The sequence below is a fragment of the Hesperophylax consimilis genome, chromosome 30 (genome assembly GCF_061612785.1).
Source record: "Hesperophylax consimilis isolate HC1 chromosome 30, BYU_Hcon_1.0, whole genome shotgun sequence".
NCBI classification, from domain to species: domain Eukaryota; kingdom Metazoa; phylum Arthropoda; class Insecta; order Trichoptera; family Limnephilidae; genus Hesperophylax; species Hesperophylax consimilis.
In genome coordinates, this window is record NC_142865.1 from 15,217,575 (window position 1) to 15,235,902 (window position 18,328).

Genomic DNA, 18,328 nt, shown 5'->3' on the forward strand with positions numbered 1-18,328 from the left:
TGTATTCTTAAACGAATATAATCCAGACGCATTGGATTACCCAATCAAATTTGTGCAAAATCACTTGCATCGATAGTGCACGGGATATAAATGTATATATCTGCACTGTTCCAACTCGTGATTTGCCGTTAGGACCTAACCTGTCTCGTTTATGAAATTGACAATAAATATTATAGGTAAATAGTATATCTGAATAACATAAATACCCAAGCAGGGCAACAAGCCAAAATATACTCGTTTTTCCCAGTTTGAATAAATCTTTTGGACAAAGTATTGAATTTCATGCAATTAAACTATAAAATGCTCTACAAAGTTAATAATTTTAAAAGTAAAGTCTGTTTTGAAGTGACTTTTTACTCATGCACCAATACACACAAGCGTAAGTTTGTGTTGTTTGGGACAACTCTATTACATAATATTATATATTAGGATATGAAGGCCAGGAAGGAAGCGTTCAAAAATGATTTGAAAGGGAGATATGTAAATACGAATGTTAGAGGGAGCGCGCTAATATTAAAAAACAATAACAAAGCGAAAATTATGAAAATATTTAATAAAACACGACTCGTTTGAAATAGAGAAAAAATCTCTCGAAAAATGCTTTAGTTGCATTTAAAGATACACTATGAATTTTTCCATATCCATAACATATTAAATAACAGAATAAAACGTTTTTTATAAAATTTTCGGTACTCACTTGCGATTTTTTTCTATTGAGGGAATAACAAATGTATAGTATTATCTTAAAAAATAACAAACATTTTTTCAGAATATAAAGAATTATAGAGAACTTAAAGAGTTATAGAAAAACTTGTTATAAATCGGTAGAAATTGGGAATGCGGGGACTGAAGAGCGTATACAGGGTGTATCGGCACGTACCTGACAAACTTTAACCAGCTATTCCTTAGCATATTTGGAGTAAAAAATCTTATGTGCACTTTGCTGTCTGGTAACGTTTTTTTTAATAAAAAATTTACTATTCATATTTTCACCACATGTCACCACTGTTTTATCCTTTGTCAAAGTTTGAAAACCCATCTGGCAATATTTTATTCGAATTCCGTTGAATAATGCACGTGTGTACCTATATTGGCGCACTTTTACAATCACAACGAAATGGCACGGCACCATTCGTCTCATTTTTAACTATTATTATTTAGTGTGTGCGAAAGAGCGAAGACGCTTTTCGACATACTTTGCGCTTAAGACGCTTTTCAACAGCTGTTGAACACGAAAAGCAATGCCAATGACAGTGATGTAGTGTGGAAATTTTTAATTTTTTTGTTTTTAATTGAAAAAAAAATGCTACCGGACAGCAAAGTGCCCATAACATTTTTTACTCCAAATGTGCTAAGGAATAGCTGGTTAAAGTTTGTCGGGATAGTGCCGATACACCCTGTATACATAGAAAGAAGTGTCGAGACTTTCCCGGTAAAACAAAACGGTTGATAAATAAACGTTAGGCGCATTTTTGACAACCCTACATTGAAATTTAAATTGGTTTTCAAACCCGTATTATATATAAAGAGTCTGCGTTGTAATAAAAACATATTCATTTTAGAATTTACCCCGAAGTAGAGTGTGATCGGACGATTATATCTAAAAGGTATGTAATTTTTTGTATTTCTTTGGCATTCACTATGTAACAATTTCTAGACATTTTTTGTTTTTTTAATGAGTTTTATTATTCGCAATGTACATTTGTTACTTATAAATTTTATTAATTAGCGACCGGTTTCGACACGTTCGTGTCATTAACTAGCTATTTTAAAACTAAATTTTTAAGTGCGTAAAATATGGGATTTTATTTAGTTTGATTCTTTGGTGGGAGGGGATTTGAGGGAGGGGGAGGGGGTTGAGAAGGAAACGGAGGGAGGAGTCAACATAACGGGGAACATTTTCAATAGAGGTGATTTGCAAGGTGCGATTATTTTATTAACTATATTAATGTTTGAATTAATTTTTTTGTTGATTTCTAATGTTTCTAATGCGAACAAATTAAAATATCGAACGTGTCGAAACCGGTCGCTAAAATAAAATTTATAAGTAACAAATGTACATTGTGAATAATAAAACTCATTAAAAAAACAAAAAAGGTATGTAATTTTTTAAACTTATTATTTTATTTACCTTTAAGGGTAATTTGACCATCCAATCCTGGGCTACTAATCAGGAAGTCACGGGTTAAAATCCCGGCGTGCGCAAGGAAATTATTTGTACTATTTTACGATTCAATATTAGGCATATTGCAATAATTATTCGGGGCTACGCAACGTGTGCAATAATTATTCGGGGCTAAGCAACGTTTGCAATAATTATTCGGGGCTACGCAACGTTTGCAATAATTATTGATGTTTTTTTCGATTATAGACTTTATCATGATTTATTTTTGGGGTATAGCGTATAGCGCTACCTCCTTCCTTAGCCAACATTTTTTGGCAGTGTTACAGTAATCATATGGGAATAACATTTGCCTTGATAATGGATACTGTAATGTTGTCAGAATCGTTGGCTAAAGAAGGCGGTACCGCAATACTTTTGGCCGTGAAACCTCAAATCACGTCCGATTCAAATCCTATTTCTTTTTAATTATTAATATTTATTTATCATATGCATTTGATTATTTATGAATGAATGAAACTTTACTTATTAATTTCCGTTTTCTACGTTTTTTTTTTAATTTTTAGGATGTTCCTTTGTATAGTCTCGCAAATATCGAGAGCGCAAAACACGAAGTGTTATGGGTACGTGTGGATCTCACCGGTATGATGAGAATTTATGCGTGCCTATATCGCTCACCAAACCTTGCCGAATCAGACACTGTTGAGTTGTTTAAATACTTGAATGACACTGTAGATATTCTCTTGCCCCGTTACCCATCGGCCGAGTTTGTAATCCTGGGGGACTTCAATGTTCATAATGAACAATGGCTGAAGTTCTCGGGCCCAACAAACTCTGCCGGTAGATCTGCGGAATCCTTTGCCCTTATCCATGGACTAAGCCAACTCGTAGAATCTCCGACCAGAATACCAGACATCCCATCACATCGAGCCAACCTACTCGATTTGTTTCTCACTAGTGAGCCACTCGGGTACAGAGTGGAGGTGACAGCGCCCTTAGGATCCTCTGACCACTGCCTGATTACCACCTCTGTCCCATCCTCCATGAACCGTCAACCCGACAAACATGTAAAGAGGAAGGTATGGCACTACAGGGCAGCAAAATGGGACGGCATGCGGTCTTTCTTCGGCGCCTTTCCTTGGAGTACTGTATGCTTTAGCTCCGAGGACCCATCAATTTGTGCACGCGAGGTAGAAGAAGTAATCACATCAGCAATGGATTGCTACATTCCCTTCTCCGTCAAATCCTCTGGAGCGGGCACAAAACCGTGGTTTGACCATCGCTGTGCTGAAGCTGTCAGACTCAAAAATACGGCTTTTAATGCACTCCGGAAGATTAGCTCCATGAATAACCTTTCGGAATACCGAAAACGGGCAAGGGATTGTAAGAGAGTTCTAAATAGAGCTAAGAGCGATCACGACCAGAGAATTGCGAAAAAGCTGGCTGACTGCCCCACTGGTAGCCGTGCTTTCTGGTCACTCGCTGGCTCGATCGGAAGAAATTTCTGCAGAACCACTTTCCCACCTCTGACCAAGCCTGATGGTCGGCTGGCTAACTCGGCCCGCGAGAAAGCTGAATTATTAGGCAAAATTTTCGCGGAAAACTCAACTCTTCAAGATAACGGAGAGACTCCCCCTTCCATTCCGCACTGCGGTTTTCAAATGGAGGAACCGAAGATCCGGAACAGAGAGGTTCTCCGAGTCTTGAACGAGCTGAAAGTCGACAAAGCCAGTGGGCCGGACGGAATACCTGCCTTGGTCCTCAAGAGGTGTTCTGCAGAAATGACTCCAGTGCTCGCGAAATTATTTAGGCTCTCTCTCAAAGGTGGAAAGGTGCCAGATCTTTGGAAAAAGGCAATCGTCCACCCAATCCCAAAAAAGGGGGACCGTTCCGACCCTTCTAACTACCGCCCCATAGCCATCACTTCCATACTCTCGAAGGTATTAGAAAGGGTGGTTAACAACAAATTGCTCACATATCTCGAGAATAACAATATCCTAAGCGATCGGCAATATGGATTTCGTCGAAACCGATCGTGTGGCGATCTACTCGGATATGTAACGCATATTTGGGGGCGGTACATGGAACGTTTTGGTGAAACCCAAACCGTTGGGTTGGATATCTCCAAAGCCTTTGACAGAGTCAAACACCGGGCGCTTATCGGGAAATTACCATCGTATGGGATCCACCCAACCCTGCATAGTTGGATTGCGGACTTTCTGAGGGGAAGAACAATTCAAACCGTGGTTGACGGCTCTTCTTCCTCACCGCACCAAATCAATGCGGGGGTGCCACAAGGATCTGTGCTGTCTCCGACGCTGTTTTTATTGCACATCAACGATCTCGTTGAATGTGCACCAATTCACTGCTACGCTGATGACAGCACCGTTCACGAGGGTTATCTTTTTGACAGGCCCCCTTCCATCTATGATGTCCGAACAGCTCGGGAAGTTTTGAAGCGAAAAATTGACCACCACCTAGAGATGGTTCGTGCCTGGGGTAAGGCCAACTTGGTCAGTTTCAACGTCTCAAAAACCCAAGCGTGTCTGATTTCGGCAAAGAGGGAGATCAATGACTGTCTGGTGCAATTTGATGGGAGCACTCTCCCCAATAAAGACTCCATTGAAATGCTTGGAGTTACTATATCAGACCAGCTCAAGTATCGGGGATCCATAGAAGCCCGAGTAAATCAGGCCTCCAAAAAGTTGGGCGTCTTGTACAGGGCTAGGAGATTCTTCAACAGTGACCAGCTGCTGACCCTGTACAAGTCTCAAGTCCGCCCAACTATTGAATTTGGGAGCCACCTTTGGGCTGGTGCCCCAAAATACTTGATAAACCTGCTTGAGTCTGTGCAAAGGAGAGCGATCCGTCTGATTGACAATCCATTGTTAACAGACCGATTGCCTTCTCTGATGCATAGACGCAATGTAGGCATGCTGTGTCTGTTCTACAGGTATTTCAATGGAGCCTGCTCCAAGGAGCTAGCAGCATTGATTCCTGATGCACCGGTGCACGTGCGCGAATCTCGACGGACACGAACTGAACACCCGTTCACGGTTGACGTTGGCTTCATGAGAACGGGCCGTTTTTACGACTCGTTTTTGTGTAAGTCGGCTCGTATGTGGAACGAGCTACCGGCATCTGTTTTTCCTCCCTCCTATAATCCGAGCCTCTTCAAGGCCCGCATTAACAAATCCCTTCCTACAGCCCCTACCTTACTCCGCCTCACAACGCCACCCAACCGGGTGGTGACATAGTTCCCCTGTCTGTGCACTGCACAGGCAGGGACACTCTTGTGAGGTGTCACATAAAAAATAAAAAAAGATATTTTTTAAATATTTAACTAAGGAACATCCGAATGATGATTTGAAAGAAAACCAATGTCACCAGTTTACATAAGACCTTTCGACTCCAATAGGCCAATAAAATTGAATATCTGTTCAAGAAAAAACGGCCTCCGTGGTTGAGGGGTAAGGCCATCAACTACGAATCTGGTGGTAGCGGGTTCAAATCTTTTATTTGATCAATTTGTATTGTTCCAGAGTTTTAGATACTTTTTGGTGAAAGACCACCGTTCAGAATTGAAAAGTTGCTTGAAAAGACTTTAGCCGTGTTTGGTTACTAAATCTGAATTGCCAGGTACTTCCACAGATTCTTACCCATCCGCTTCTCCTAACCACTACCTTCTGGAACAGTACAATTTCACATAGTTGTCTCATACATACTCTTCTATTATTCTGACTCTTGACATGGCCCGACTCAAGTATCTGATTTGTCGATCTCATATTTCAAATTCAGAAATTAACAATATCAGCTATCTAATTGACTGATTGTAAAGTTTTATTTACTTTTTTTATCTTAAAGCTCGGATAAAAATATCCGATTTTTATTTATATGGGACATTTATTGTATTTTTTTGAAGGCTAAACCACTTTACATTCTTAGTTAATTTACATTGATGGGGTAACCTTTCTAAGTTATGAAAATAAAAATATTCCAATTTAAATTAAATATAATTCGATGATATTTTAACGCTGAGTTAATTGTTTAAGGAAAAATAAATAAATAATTATTAATTGACTAAGCTTGAAGACAAATTCTACAATAATATCTTCTTTTTCCTGGATTTTATTGCGAAGGTCAATTAAAAAAGAATTTAATTTACTGCTTATAATAAATGCACTGTGTTAGAAGATAAAATATAAAAAAATGTAAAACAACATTTTTTATGTACACGGCGTCCGGAAACTCGTAGTATGTACGAGGGGGAAACTATACAATGTACATCACAGAGATAAACTTTTTTCTGAAATTAAGGACGGGTTGTTATACAACAAATGAATTTGTAATGTTAAGTTAAGAGGTTCCGTTAAATGCAGATTATAAGGATGAGTTATTTCACAGAATTTGAACATTTTGTCAAATTTCAACTTTAATTTTCTCCAATCAAAACATTTTTGAAAAAATTCTAAAAAACTCGATTTACTCGAAAATTGATACTGAAATTAAAAAAAAATATTCGCCAAAATCGACCACAAAAGTGATGTAAGTTCACCAGTTTATCCTCGAATTTCCGGGCATCGTGTACTATAGAAAAATAAATCGCTTAAAATCCAAAAATGTTACTTGAGAATTTAATCCGCTCGATTAACTAATGTATTATTTAAGACCTGGGGGGGGGGGGGGGGGGGGGGGTTGTAGGCAAATTTCAAAATTATAATGAAAATTTGAGTCGAGTTCAGACTTAGAAGAGATGAGATGTTGAATGGAGGGGAGGAAATTTTAGATAAGGCTTGATAGAAGAGAGGATATTTTTTTAGAGAGGGACAGCCAAAAAAATATGTGATCTAAAGTTCCCACTTCTAGACCACAGAATGTACAATCTGGGGAGTCAAGGGCGTGAATTTTAAAAAGGTGGGAAGGAACGGAACAATGTCCGATCCTCATTCGAATGAGTGAAGAAATTTATTTTTTGGAAAAATGGGGGAATTGCTGAAACCACGGTTTTGATGGAATAGTCCTTTGTATTGAGGCATAGCAGGATCCCTTGGATTGGCTAGCAATGTACCAATACTCTGCCCAAACATTGTGGGATCTATCTTTGATGATGGAAAAAATGTCAGATAGGGGAATGTGGTTTACGAGGGTAACAACAGGGTTGGACGCTCCTTGTTTTGCCAAGGCACCCGCAATATCATTACCCATGACACCAACATATCCAGGAATCCAAATCAGAGTTACAGTTTTACCACAGCTTTGAATGGAGGCTATCATCTCTCGAATAAGGCATACAAAGTGATCATCAGGATGAAGAAGAGGACTGGATTTAAGTTTTTGGAGGGAACTGAGAGAGTCAGAGAGAATGAGGGAATGTTCAAAATTATTTTTGATTATATATTTGAGAGATTCTATTATTGCAATGCACTCGGCTGAAAATATTGAAAATTGATTTGAAATTGAATGAAATATTCTGTCATTAGAATTATTGTGGTAAACGTTAATACCTATACCACAGTTAGGAGAGTCGGGAGATTTGGATCCATCAGTAAATAAAAGAGAAAAGTTGGGCCATTTAGATAAAATAATGTCATTGAACAAATTATTGACAGTTCGGGCCGGGAGATTGTAATGACTTTTAAGGATTCCGATCCCTTCTAATATTGTTGGGGATAGGGTGACGTGACTGTATTTTAATTTGTTTAAGTAGATCATTTTGGATGATGTGGAGCTCTGAGAGAGACTTAAAATTTTTACAGATGTCAGGAAGAGGTTTAGTTGAAGCTCTGATTGTAGATGAATGGGTTGAGTCAATGAACAACGAGACGCTGGGGATAACCTGATGACATTTAGAATTTAAACATTTAAGAACAAATTTGTCAGCAAATAGTTGACGCCTTAAATAAAGAGGAGGATCAGAACAATCCACTTGAAGGGAATTGATGGGTGACGATTGCATCGCTCCAGTTATTATTCGCAAAGATTTAGATTGAATTTTGTCTAATTTATCAAGTTCATTTTTTGAGGCAGTACTAAAAAGTGGGCAGGCATAGTCGAGATGGCTTCGAATAAGTGCGTTGTAAAGCAACTTAATGCAAGTAGGGTGAGCTCCCCACCAAACGCCAGATAATGATCTGATGATATTTAAATTTTTTTCGCATTTAGTAACTAAATTATTAATATGGGAAGACCATTTAAGTTTCCTATCAAATGTTACTCCCAAAAATTTTACTTCCGAAGCGTTGGAGATTGGAGAATTTTTAAATAAAATTTGAACGGGGGGGTTTTTATGGCGGTTTGAGAAGGTGACACACTGAGTCTTTTGGATTGAAAGTTCAAGACTATTTAACGTGAGCCATGTGCAAAGGGCATTCATGGCTTCGTTAAGATATTTGACGGCGAGAGGGATGATTTTGGATGATAAGAAGAAAGCTATGTCATCTGCGAACTCAATAATTAATATCAGTGCTGATGATGGCAAGGTTATCCTGAGTGGATTTTTTTTCCCTAAATCCAAATTGAGATAGAGAGAGAAGCTGTTTACTCTTGACAAAAAATTCTAATCGGTTTTTAATTAATTTTTCATAAAGCTTACTGAGGGTGGATGAAAGAGCGATTGGCCTGTAGTTGGATCCAGAATTTGGTGATTTGTTTGTTTTTAAAATAGGGATGATTATTTGAGAACTCCAGTCATCCGGCATTATACCAGTCTGGAAGATTTTATTTAAGATGCTTAAGAAGTGGTATAGAAAATTATCATTACTATTTTTGATTATGCTGTAAGATATACCATCTCTGCCTGGAGATGAGTCCTTGACTGTTGATAAACAATTTTTTAGCTGAATTAAGGTGAATGGAGAGTCTAGCCAATGATTAAACATAGGAGTATTATAGATGGGCGTTATTTCATCTAAGTTAGGTATAGAAGGGGGGGCAATTTTGTCCAAGAATTCATCTATCCATTTAGAATGAGACGCTCGAGGAGATGGTGAACTGAAGGAGGATCGAAATCTTCGGATCATATACCAAACTTCCGAAATTGGAGTGTTCGGAGATACTGAACTGCAGAAGTTGTACCACCCGGATCTTTTTTTTGACCTCGATACCCTTTTGGCATTGGATTCAGCGTTTTTGTATTTAAGATAGTTCTCCATAGTCATATTGTAACGATAGGAAAGAGATTTAGCTTTCCGAATTCTTACTACTTTGGAACATTCCTCATCCCACCAGGGAGTTGGAGGGAGTTTTTTGAGAGATTTAGTTTTAGGGGGAGGATTTGATTTATTTATTGCAGTTATGAGCATTGATTTGAAGTTATTATAGTCATCTTTGACGGAAAATATATCGGTGGCGGGTAAATTTAGTAGGAACTTGTCCATATGAGAGTTGAATTCATCCCATTTGGTGTGTTTCGTTTTAATCTTTGTCGAAATATGAGACTTGTCTGATTGGAAAGAAGTTTGATAAGTAACGGTGATCGGGAAATGATCACTGGAGCAAGGGTCGGGGGACACCACCCACGAGGAGAGAGAAGCCAGACTAGTTGAGCATATCGAGAGATCCACTGCACTGGGGTTTGTGCTGGGGCGTGAGATCCTAGTAGGAGATCCGTCATTCAAAAGGAAAAGGTTGGATTGATCTAGGAAATCCATCACACTTCGACCATCTCGGTCGGAGAAAGCAGAACCCCAGACGGGGGAATGGGCATTAAAATCGCCTAATATAAAGAAAGGAGGGCTTAGTTGACTTACGATTTGCAACCAAGTTTGTTTATTGAAGTGGGCTGTTGGGGGAAGATAGACTGAAATAAATGAAGTGTCCTTTATTTTAGCTGCAACCATTTGGAAGTCAGCATTGTGGGGTTTGATATTATTTATTGGGGAAAATGATATGGATTTTTTTATAAAAAGGGCAGCACCGCCGCCCGAACCTTCCGGGCGGTCGTCGCGAAGACAGGAATACCCTCCCACATTAAAGTGGGTGGATGGAGTAAACCAAGTCTCCGAGATAGCAGCCAAAGAAATAAAGTTGGAATTTAATAGGTTAAGGAGATCAAATTTGTTAGAAATAGCACTTTGGCTATTCCACTGAAGTATTCTGACATCCTGAGGAGTTATACCCTCAGAGGAGTCCTTGTAATTTAGCCTCCTGGCTTTTATGGGATTGCCAATGTGTTGGGGGGTTGAAAGTGGAGACAAAATTTCTGCGATGGACAGATCGGTCGAGATACCTCTGACCAGGCCCATGCGAGTGACATTGAAAGTAGGGATATATGCCTTGAACTTTGAATTAGATGAAATGAAGATATTTTTGATGAAACTGTTGGCAGCTGACCCTGAGAGGAATTCGACGGAGATTCGGAAGCGACCCTCGGCTTTTACACCTCCAGGCTTGATTGAAAGGTTCTTGCTATTTGATAGGAATTTGCCAAATTCAAGAGGGTGGATGGTTTTTCCTTGCTCAGTTTTTTGTGCGTATACTATGAATGGGCCACGGGAATGAGGAGAGTAAAAGTTTGTTGGAGGAAGTTGAGAAAGTGCTGGTGGGGACTGTGAAGTCGAAGGCGAGTCAAGTTTTATTGGGGAAGAAGGAGTAAATTTCATTTTTTTGGTAGAATTCAAAATGACAGAATCGCTGTCAGAAATTTCTACATTTTCCCCATCTGGGGGGTCTGGAGAGGGATCTGGCGGCTTTGTAGGGGGTACAGGAGGGAAATCTTCCTCCATTATTCACAACCGTAAACAACTACAACAATAGTATGGAAAATGACAGAAGTAAAAAAGTTTAAGTATAAATATCTGGAAATCAGCAGCGAAAAGTGACTCCTGGAAGATCAGGAGGAAGAAGAAACCTCAAGGCATAACACACTACACTTTTTTTTTTTCCAGAAAGCAAAAAAGAATGGTATAAAATTATTTTTAGATAGAGCAAAACAAAACAACTGATGACAGCCAAATTTTATTGTTGCAATCGAGGGGGGGTTGTTAATCCGTTGAAAACAGGTATTTACAAAATGTATTTTAAAATTTTTTTAAGGAAATACTTATGGCATAAATATTTAAGTCGTTTTATTCATCAATCTTTAAATACATTTCATTAAATTATGAACAGAAATGTCAATTTTTTTCCTTATTTGCAAACCATTTACGTTAAATCAAAACGTTAGTACTTCCTGCTCAACTGAATAAATATGTAATTGATTAAATAAAATTTCAAACTGTCACAGATAATCTTAGCTATAATACTGTATTTTTAAAAGTTGTTTCCTCTATGCGTTCATACATTTCAATTGAAAAAAAATTTTTTTTAGTAGTTTGCAATTATATTTTTTATTGAGTAATTTATTTTTTTATTAGTATTCTACTCAAGCGAAGCTATAGAAAAACCTTCAATTTATCTGAAGCATATTTTTGGAATTCATAATGTACACCAATTCGTTATAAAGATTAATCAAAATAGTGATTTGGCTTTAAGTTTCGCCTTAATAACAAGTACTGCAAATAAATTCTACAAATTCCATGTATTAGATATTCGATAAATTTACACAAAAACTATCTTAACTCATCTGTTTAAAAATAAAACACATACATTTTATGAAAATACCCAAAATATTGTAACACGAGGCACAAAACCAAATAACTCATACAAACACCTAAAACAAACACAACATTTGGTCAAAGAAATTTCAAATACATTGCGTCTAAAATATACAATAAACTACATGAAAAAACAAGACAATCGAATAATATTAACAAATACAAAATCCTGATCAAACAATGGATCATAGAAAAATGGTCGTGCAATAATTAGTCACCTTACCCAAATATAATCCTTTATCTCATTATTGTTACCACTACCTACCAACCTGAAAAGTTTTGTCAAATATTTTTGCTTTATTGAAAAATGTACTAAAATTATAAAATATTTGTTAACTAGTCTGTCTCGATACCCTAGTGAGACAGGCAAAGCCAAAAAATATATGCAAACCTTTTTGTATAGATGCACATAATAAATAAAATAAAAAATCTCTTAATATGTAAAAACCCAATGTAAATACTTTCTTTCTTTAATCAAGAAAATATTTCGAATTTTCGTGAATTCATATTAGATCAGAAGATGTAAACCTGTGGCCCCCGGACCTTTTAGAAAGGTTTCAGGGGTTTGTAAAAAACTAACTTATTTTATTTATTTGGACTAACTGGGATTATACCGAAATCGAGTAATATTATGAATGTATGCAATTAAAAAGAAACCCGTATTAATACTGCGACACATCTATTTTAAAATGTCTTTTAAAACTTAAAAAAAACGTCATTTTTTGGCTTGAATCAGGATTGTACCTTCCTCTCCAGGAATTGGATTCGACAACTCTAGCAACCGAACCAAATCCCGTTTGGATAAGACGGACATTTATCGCGTATATTAACTGCAGTAACGCTGTAAATTCAAGTGTTGTTAGAAAACACTGTCACCGACAAAAAGACTATTTGCCAAGTTTTAACTCGATCGGTTGTCGTGCAGTGAGTTTATTTCTACTTCCAAGATTTGAATTCGTTCACGAAACATAACTAAAATTCAAATATATTCCACTTGAAAAAAATCACCTGGTTTGAACTTAATTACTATTAGAAATATCTGTTTACGTTGAGAGAGATGGAAAAAAGTTCACAAAATATGTTAACACATGTGAAATTATGAACTTTCATTAAAATAGTAATTGTAATACATCGTTATTTCTTGCAAGATACCCTCATTTTTCAAATCTTAAATTTATTTTATTTTATTTGGTACAATATATTTTACATTTTAAGTTTTTCAGTAATGTTGGCCTCACTGGGTGGCTTGCCCGTGCTGAGGCCTTCATTTTATAATATGAAAATAAAATCTACATAATACATTTAAAGAGAAAATAATACATTTAAAATTAAAAATACATAATACGTAATAATATATTTAAAATTAAAAAATAATACATTGAAAATAATCTTGTGTTATTGTGAGTGATGTTGGTTTATATTGGTTTTGTGTGTTACGTGTAGGTTTTGTTTTTATTTTATGCTATGACATTTTGGTTATATTGTCTTTTTTGTTCTTTAATCCATTTTTTAATTTTGTGTGTGAATTTATTTTTACTTTCCTCAATTTTAATTTCAAATTTTACACTGTTGAAAGCTTTTATAGCATGGTATTGGTAGTGTCTTTGTCCAAAGCTTGAATTTACTGTCGGAGTTTTTATGTTTTCTTTGTACGCTTGTCTAACTGGTCTGTTATTTATTATTTTGTTATTTATTTGTTATTTTGTGTATGTTCAAATTATTTTTTTTTGTCAAAAATGTAGTTTAGTAGTGTTTTAACGTATAATTGGCGTATATCTAGTACGTCACAGCCAGTGGCGTAGCTACCTAGGGGCTAGGCGGGGCAGTGCCCCGGGGCCCTCAAGCTCAGGGGGCCCTCGAATCTTTACCAGAAATCTCGATCGAACTGAACTTTTGGAAATTTCTCCAATTTTCAAAATAAATATGACAGGTTACAACTTGCAACTCCACTTTAATCATGACAACTCAGTTGAGAGAAATTCAAAAGTTATGCCTAGGGAATTCCCCTAAATTCTTTCTGTAGGTTGGCAGTGTTGTCAATTTGACGGAAAGTGATATGTGCCTCATTCCCCAACGACACTTATAGCGTATTAAAATATAGATAAAAAGAAGAAACCCAGTGGTGCATTTAAACGCAAACAACGCCAAGAAAGAGAAGATAGTAAACGAAAATTGCCCAAAATTGACAAGTTTTTTAGTCAGCCTTCTGCAAGTACATCTGGTCAAAATATTTCTATTGATAGTGACTCAAATAATGTGGTAACTGCAGTGTTGGTTGAGAAGCCTACTGAAGAAGATTAGACAATTATTGCAGTTGGAGATACTTCCGCCGCCGAACATGTGAACGTGGATGATGTTTGCATGACACACATAAGAGCGGAGGGTTTGGAGGAACCACATTTCATATTTTTATTTGATAATACCTAATCAGTTTACTTAGCAGTGGGGCCCCATTTTTTAATTTGCCCCAGGGCCCTTGGTTACCTAGCTACGCCACTGGTCACAGCTGTTGAATATTTGGTCTGTATCAGTCAGTCTATGTTTTTTTAGTATTACCTTTAAGATCGTTTTCTGTGCGGTTTCTATGTCATTGATAGCCGAGTTTGTTGCTCCTCCCCAAGCAATAATTCCATATTCTATTATTGATTGGCAAAGTGCAAAGTATATTGTTTTCAATTGTTTTATTTTATATATGTTTCTTATGTTTAGTAAAATGTGTATTGTTTTGAGAAGTTTATTTGTGATTTGTTTGATATGAGGTATCCATCTAAATATATTAATAACAGATGACAGAGAGGGAAGAAATAATTATTATAAAGGTTGTATCATACGAACGCTTCTAAAATTTAAACTACACAGTAATAAGAAATTTATCATAACGATGAGCGTGGAACACGGTGTGTTGATAGAATGATTATAAAAGTTAATAAATACATAAATTAATCGTATTTCTAAAGCATGACAGAAAACATCTGCGCACGGTTTGCCATTCGAACTTTGTTATTAAATAGGAACTCGCACTTCTCATTATATAAATAAATCATAAAGTAATATTAAATTAATCGTAAAGTAATCGTTAAGTAATCGTAAAGTAGTCGAAAAATATTCTTAGAGTAATCGTAAAGTAATCGTAAATTAATCGTAAAGTAATCGTAGAGTAGGAGTAAAGTCATCGTAAAATAATCGTAAATTAATCGCGAAGTAATCAATCGTATCTTTTAATTAATTAATCGTATTATTCGTATTAATTAATCGTATTATAATTAATCGTATCTTGATCAATCAATCTTTCATGCACAGTAACGTGTATTGGTGTAGAATTCATTGATTAAAAGTTGTGTAATATTTTTTTAAAAATTAAAAAAAAAAATTGTTTTCTAGAAAGGTGCGACAAAACCAAAACAATATGCAATCTTCGGTGGTTTCGGTCTTTTTGCTGCTTGGCGTCACTACAGGAGTTTTATCACAAGAAGTTGAACCACAACAGACCTTTTTAAGCGGTTGTTTCTCTGGAAGCAAAGTAAAAACATGTGAATCCTCGTTCATCAAGATCGGAGAATCCTATTATGGATGCAGCAGCCAAGTTCCATTCGACTACGAAGTTAGAAAAATTGGATTCGTCGGTGAAGATATAGAATTACAAACGATCCAAGTGGAAGACAATCAGAACAATTCTTTCATTTTAGACGGAACAACAAATTTTATAAACAAATTTCCGACCGACTTACCAAAACTGCAAACTTGCTTCATCATCACTGACGACCTAGAAAATACCTACAACCTCGAAAATGGCAAGGCCTTCATCAAAAGCAAGAACGGAGTTACACGAGATATCATACTAGAAAAAGACTACACACCCGTGGAACTGTTCAAAGATCCTGTAACCAATCAGTTGATTGTCTTGTCAATCAACGACAGCCCCCAGGGGGCAAAAGGAGGAGTTTTGTTTGCAGTTCCACTCATAACCTCAAAGAAAAATTCAGGCAAAACAACAAGTATAACGGCACGCATAATTTCTCCCGCTTACCTCGTCATCACCGGACTATCCATCTACGAAGGTCTAGATGATTTGGTTCTCGCAGTCAAAATCAACAACGTTTTCAAAGTCATCCAAATCTCAAGGGTAAGTAATGAAGACCCTTGCAAAAATTCAAGAAAAAAAACCCTACGGGAACTTATAATCGATATTGTTGAAGAAACACAATCGGAAATGGTTGAAAAAATAGTGAATGAGTGCGAAATTGCTGCTTTATCAAGACTAAGCGCTCAAGATGGTACTAAACACAACATTTCAACTGAAGAACTGCGCAATTACATTAATGAAATCTCAGAGAAACTGACATCTGCTGAAAAAGCTTCAAAAGACAGTAAAAATAACATTGGACGAACCAAAACACGAAATGAAAGTCAAATAGAAGAAAAGCTGTCTGAAATTAAACAAATTCTTGGTAAAATGGAAAATTTGTTACAGGAATAATAACTACTATTGAGCCCTTATCAAACAATATCTTTAAAATGATGCGAAATCGGCCATTGAAACGGGTTTCTAAAATAATGGCATCCATTAAATTTAAATTGCCGGGATTGAATCTATTTTTGTTATTGCCTTTGCGACTGTTAAACAACGTCATGTAATTTGAAGCAATTTTTAATAAATTACAAGAATCTTTTATTTTTCTTGTTCTTATTTATATCATTTTTATGGCAGTAGACTGAATGCTGTAGGAATGAGATCCGTGAGGGGTACGTGTGGTAATATGACCGTTGAGATATGATGGTTGATATTCGGAAATAATGTAATGCTGATGTAAACTTAAATGATGCATGTAGAGCGGACGATCAAAGAAAGGAGTATAAGAAAAAAATATCTGACGCGAATTTGAATTGTAGAGAACACATGGCACGCTCAAGTGAATCAAATGCTTGAGTCGGGCAATGTCAAGAGTCAGAATAACAGAATGGTATGTTGGGCGCTGTGTTCAGAATTATCAGCGCTTTGGCTCCTTGTATCTTTGGCACCTTAGGAAGTCTGCTCCAAGTGCACCTGCACAGAACCGTCAGTATTTATTCATATTCCATATGTACTCCCGCCAACAACTCCACGGACTCGGTATAATTATTTTCCAGTATTAGTATTCTGAGAACGGAGAAAAATATAATTATGGTAGTTAGTACCAGAATTTCTGCATTTAATTTTTTTTTTATTATTTAAATATAGATCATAGTTACATTAATACATAAATATTTTGCAAAATATAATATTTAGGTACATAATTGGTCATGTATACCTTATCAGAAAAGAGGAGCTCTTGTGCCTGATAAGGGAGCCACGATTCTTACTTAGATTCAATGTTATAATATTATGTTATGTGTAATATATAAATATAATATACATATATTTTTTTTTAATATAAGTTTTTTTGGAAAAAAAGTATGATTTTATTTATTTGTTCTTGTTGGTTCGTAATACAGCGCAATTCGGAAGGGAGATTAGTGTAGTTTTTTATTGCTTGGTAAATATAATGGTTTTGCATTTGAGTTGTTTTAAAGATTGGCGTAATAAATTGATTTCCATTTCTCATCAGTTTGTAAAATTCTTGATATTCTGTGTTATTTTTTTCTTTACACATTTTTATAATTGAAGTTTGCTTAAATATATCATCAATATTTGGTACTGGAAACAATTTAAAAAGCAATTTTGTTGGGAAAGTAGAGTTTTTTTTAAGTATTACCTTTATAATAATTTTTTGCGAGACTTTTACTGAGTTTAGGTTGTTTTTATAAGATCCTCCCCAACCTATGATTCCGTAAATAAGCAGGGAGTGGACAAGAGCATAATATACATTTTTTAGTATTTTCACATTTAAAATATTTCTTAACCTAACAAATATATATATACATTTCCTTATTCTCTTTACTAACTCCGTAATATGGCTTTTCCATTTAAAATTTTCATCGATGATCACACCAAGATATTTAATTTCAGAAGAAGAGTTGATTACAGTACAAATAGGACTAGATCTGAATAGCCAGGTACTTCCCCACCTGCCTCTTTCCCTTCACCACTTACCTTCAGCCTCACAACATCCCCCAATTGGGGATGCCATAGTCTCACTGGCTCCAGACGGGAGCAGTTGGGACTCTTGTGAGGTATTCACTATAAAAAAAAGTAGTTTACAGTTGACATTGTCACAATTTTCATCATGGATTATGATATTTACTTTGTGTTTAGGTATTTTTTGTAGTGAAAATAATACATATGTTGTTTTTTTGGCATTAAGTGTGAGTAGGTTATTATCAAACCATGATTTTAAGATATTAATACTTACATTCATTTGCAAGTTTGTTAACTAGTTCCCATGTTTGACCTTTTATTAATAAAACAGTATCATCAGCATAAGAGATTAATTCACCTTTGATTTTCTGTTGGAAAATGTCATTTACATACATTAGAAATAGTAATGGTCCGAGGACCGTGCCTTGAGGAATGCCAAATGTACTTGTTAGTGGTGTACTAAAGGTTTGGTTTAATTTTACAATTTGAGGTCTCTCTGTTAAGTAGCTTTCTATCCATTTAAGAGCTAAGTGGTCAATGCCATTTTCTTTTAATTTT

The 18,328-nt window shown here is 36.0% G+C and overlaps 1 protein-coding gene across 1 annotated transcript; it reads left to right on the forward strand.

The window, feature by feature from the left end:
* Positions 1 to 1,531: 1,531 nt before the first annotated feature.
* On the forward strand, positions 1,532 to 16,387 carry LOC149409675 (uncharacterized). The gene is made up of 2 exons (XM_089649515.1): positions 1,532 to 1,607; positions 15,097 to 16,387. The coding sequence occupies exon 2, from the start codon at positions 15,122 to 15,124 to the stop codon at positions 16,190 to 16,192; it is 1,071 nt and encodes a 356-aa protein (XP_089505641.1). The 5' UTR covers positions 1,532 to 1,607; positions 15,097 to 15,121; the 3' UTR covers positions 16,193 to 16,387.
* The last annotated feature ends 1,941 nt before the right edge of the window (positions 16,388 to 18,328 follow it).

Excerpts from the sequence above, each read along its gene's own strand:
- LOC149409675 (XM_089649515.1), top strand. The coding sequence starts at position 15,122 with ATGCAATCTTCGGTGGTTTCGGTCTTTTTGCTGCTTGGCGTCACTACA.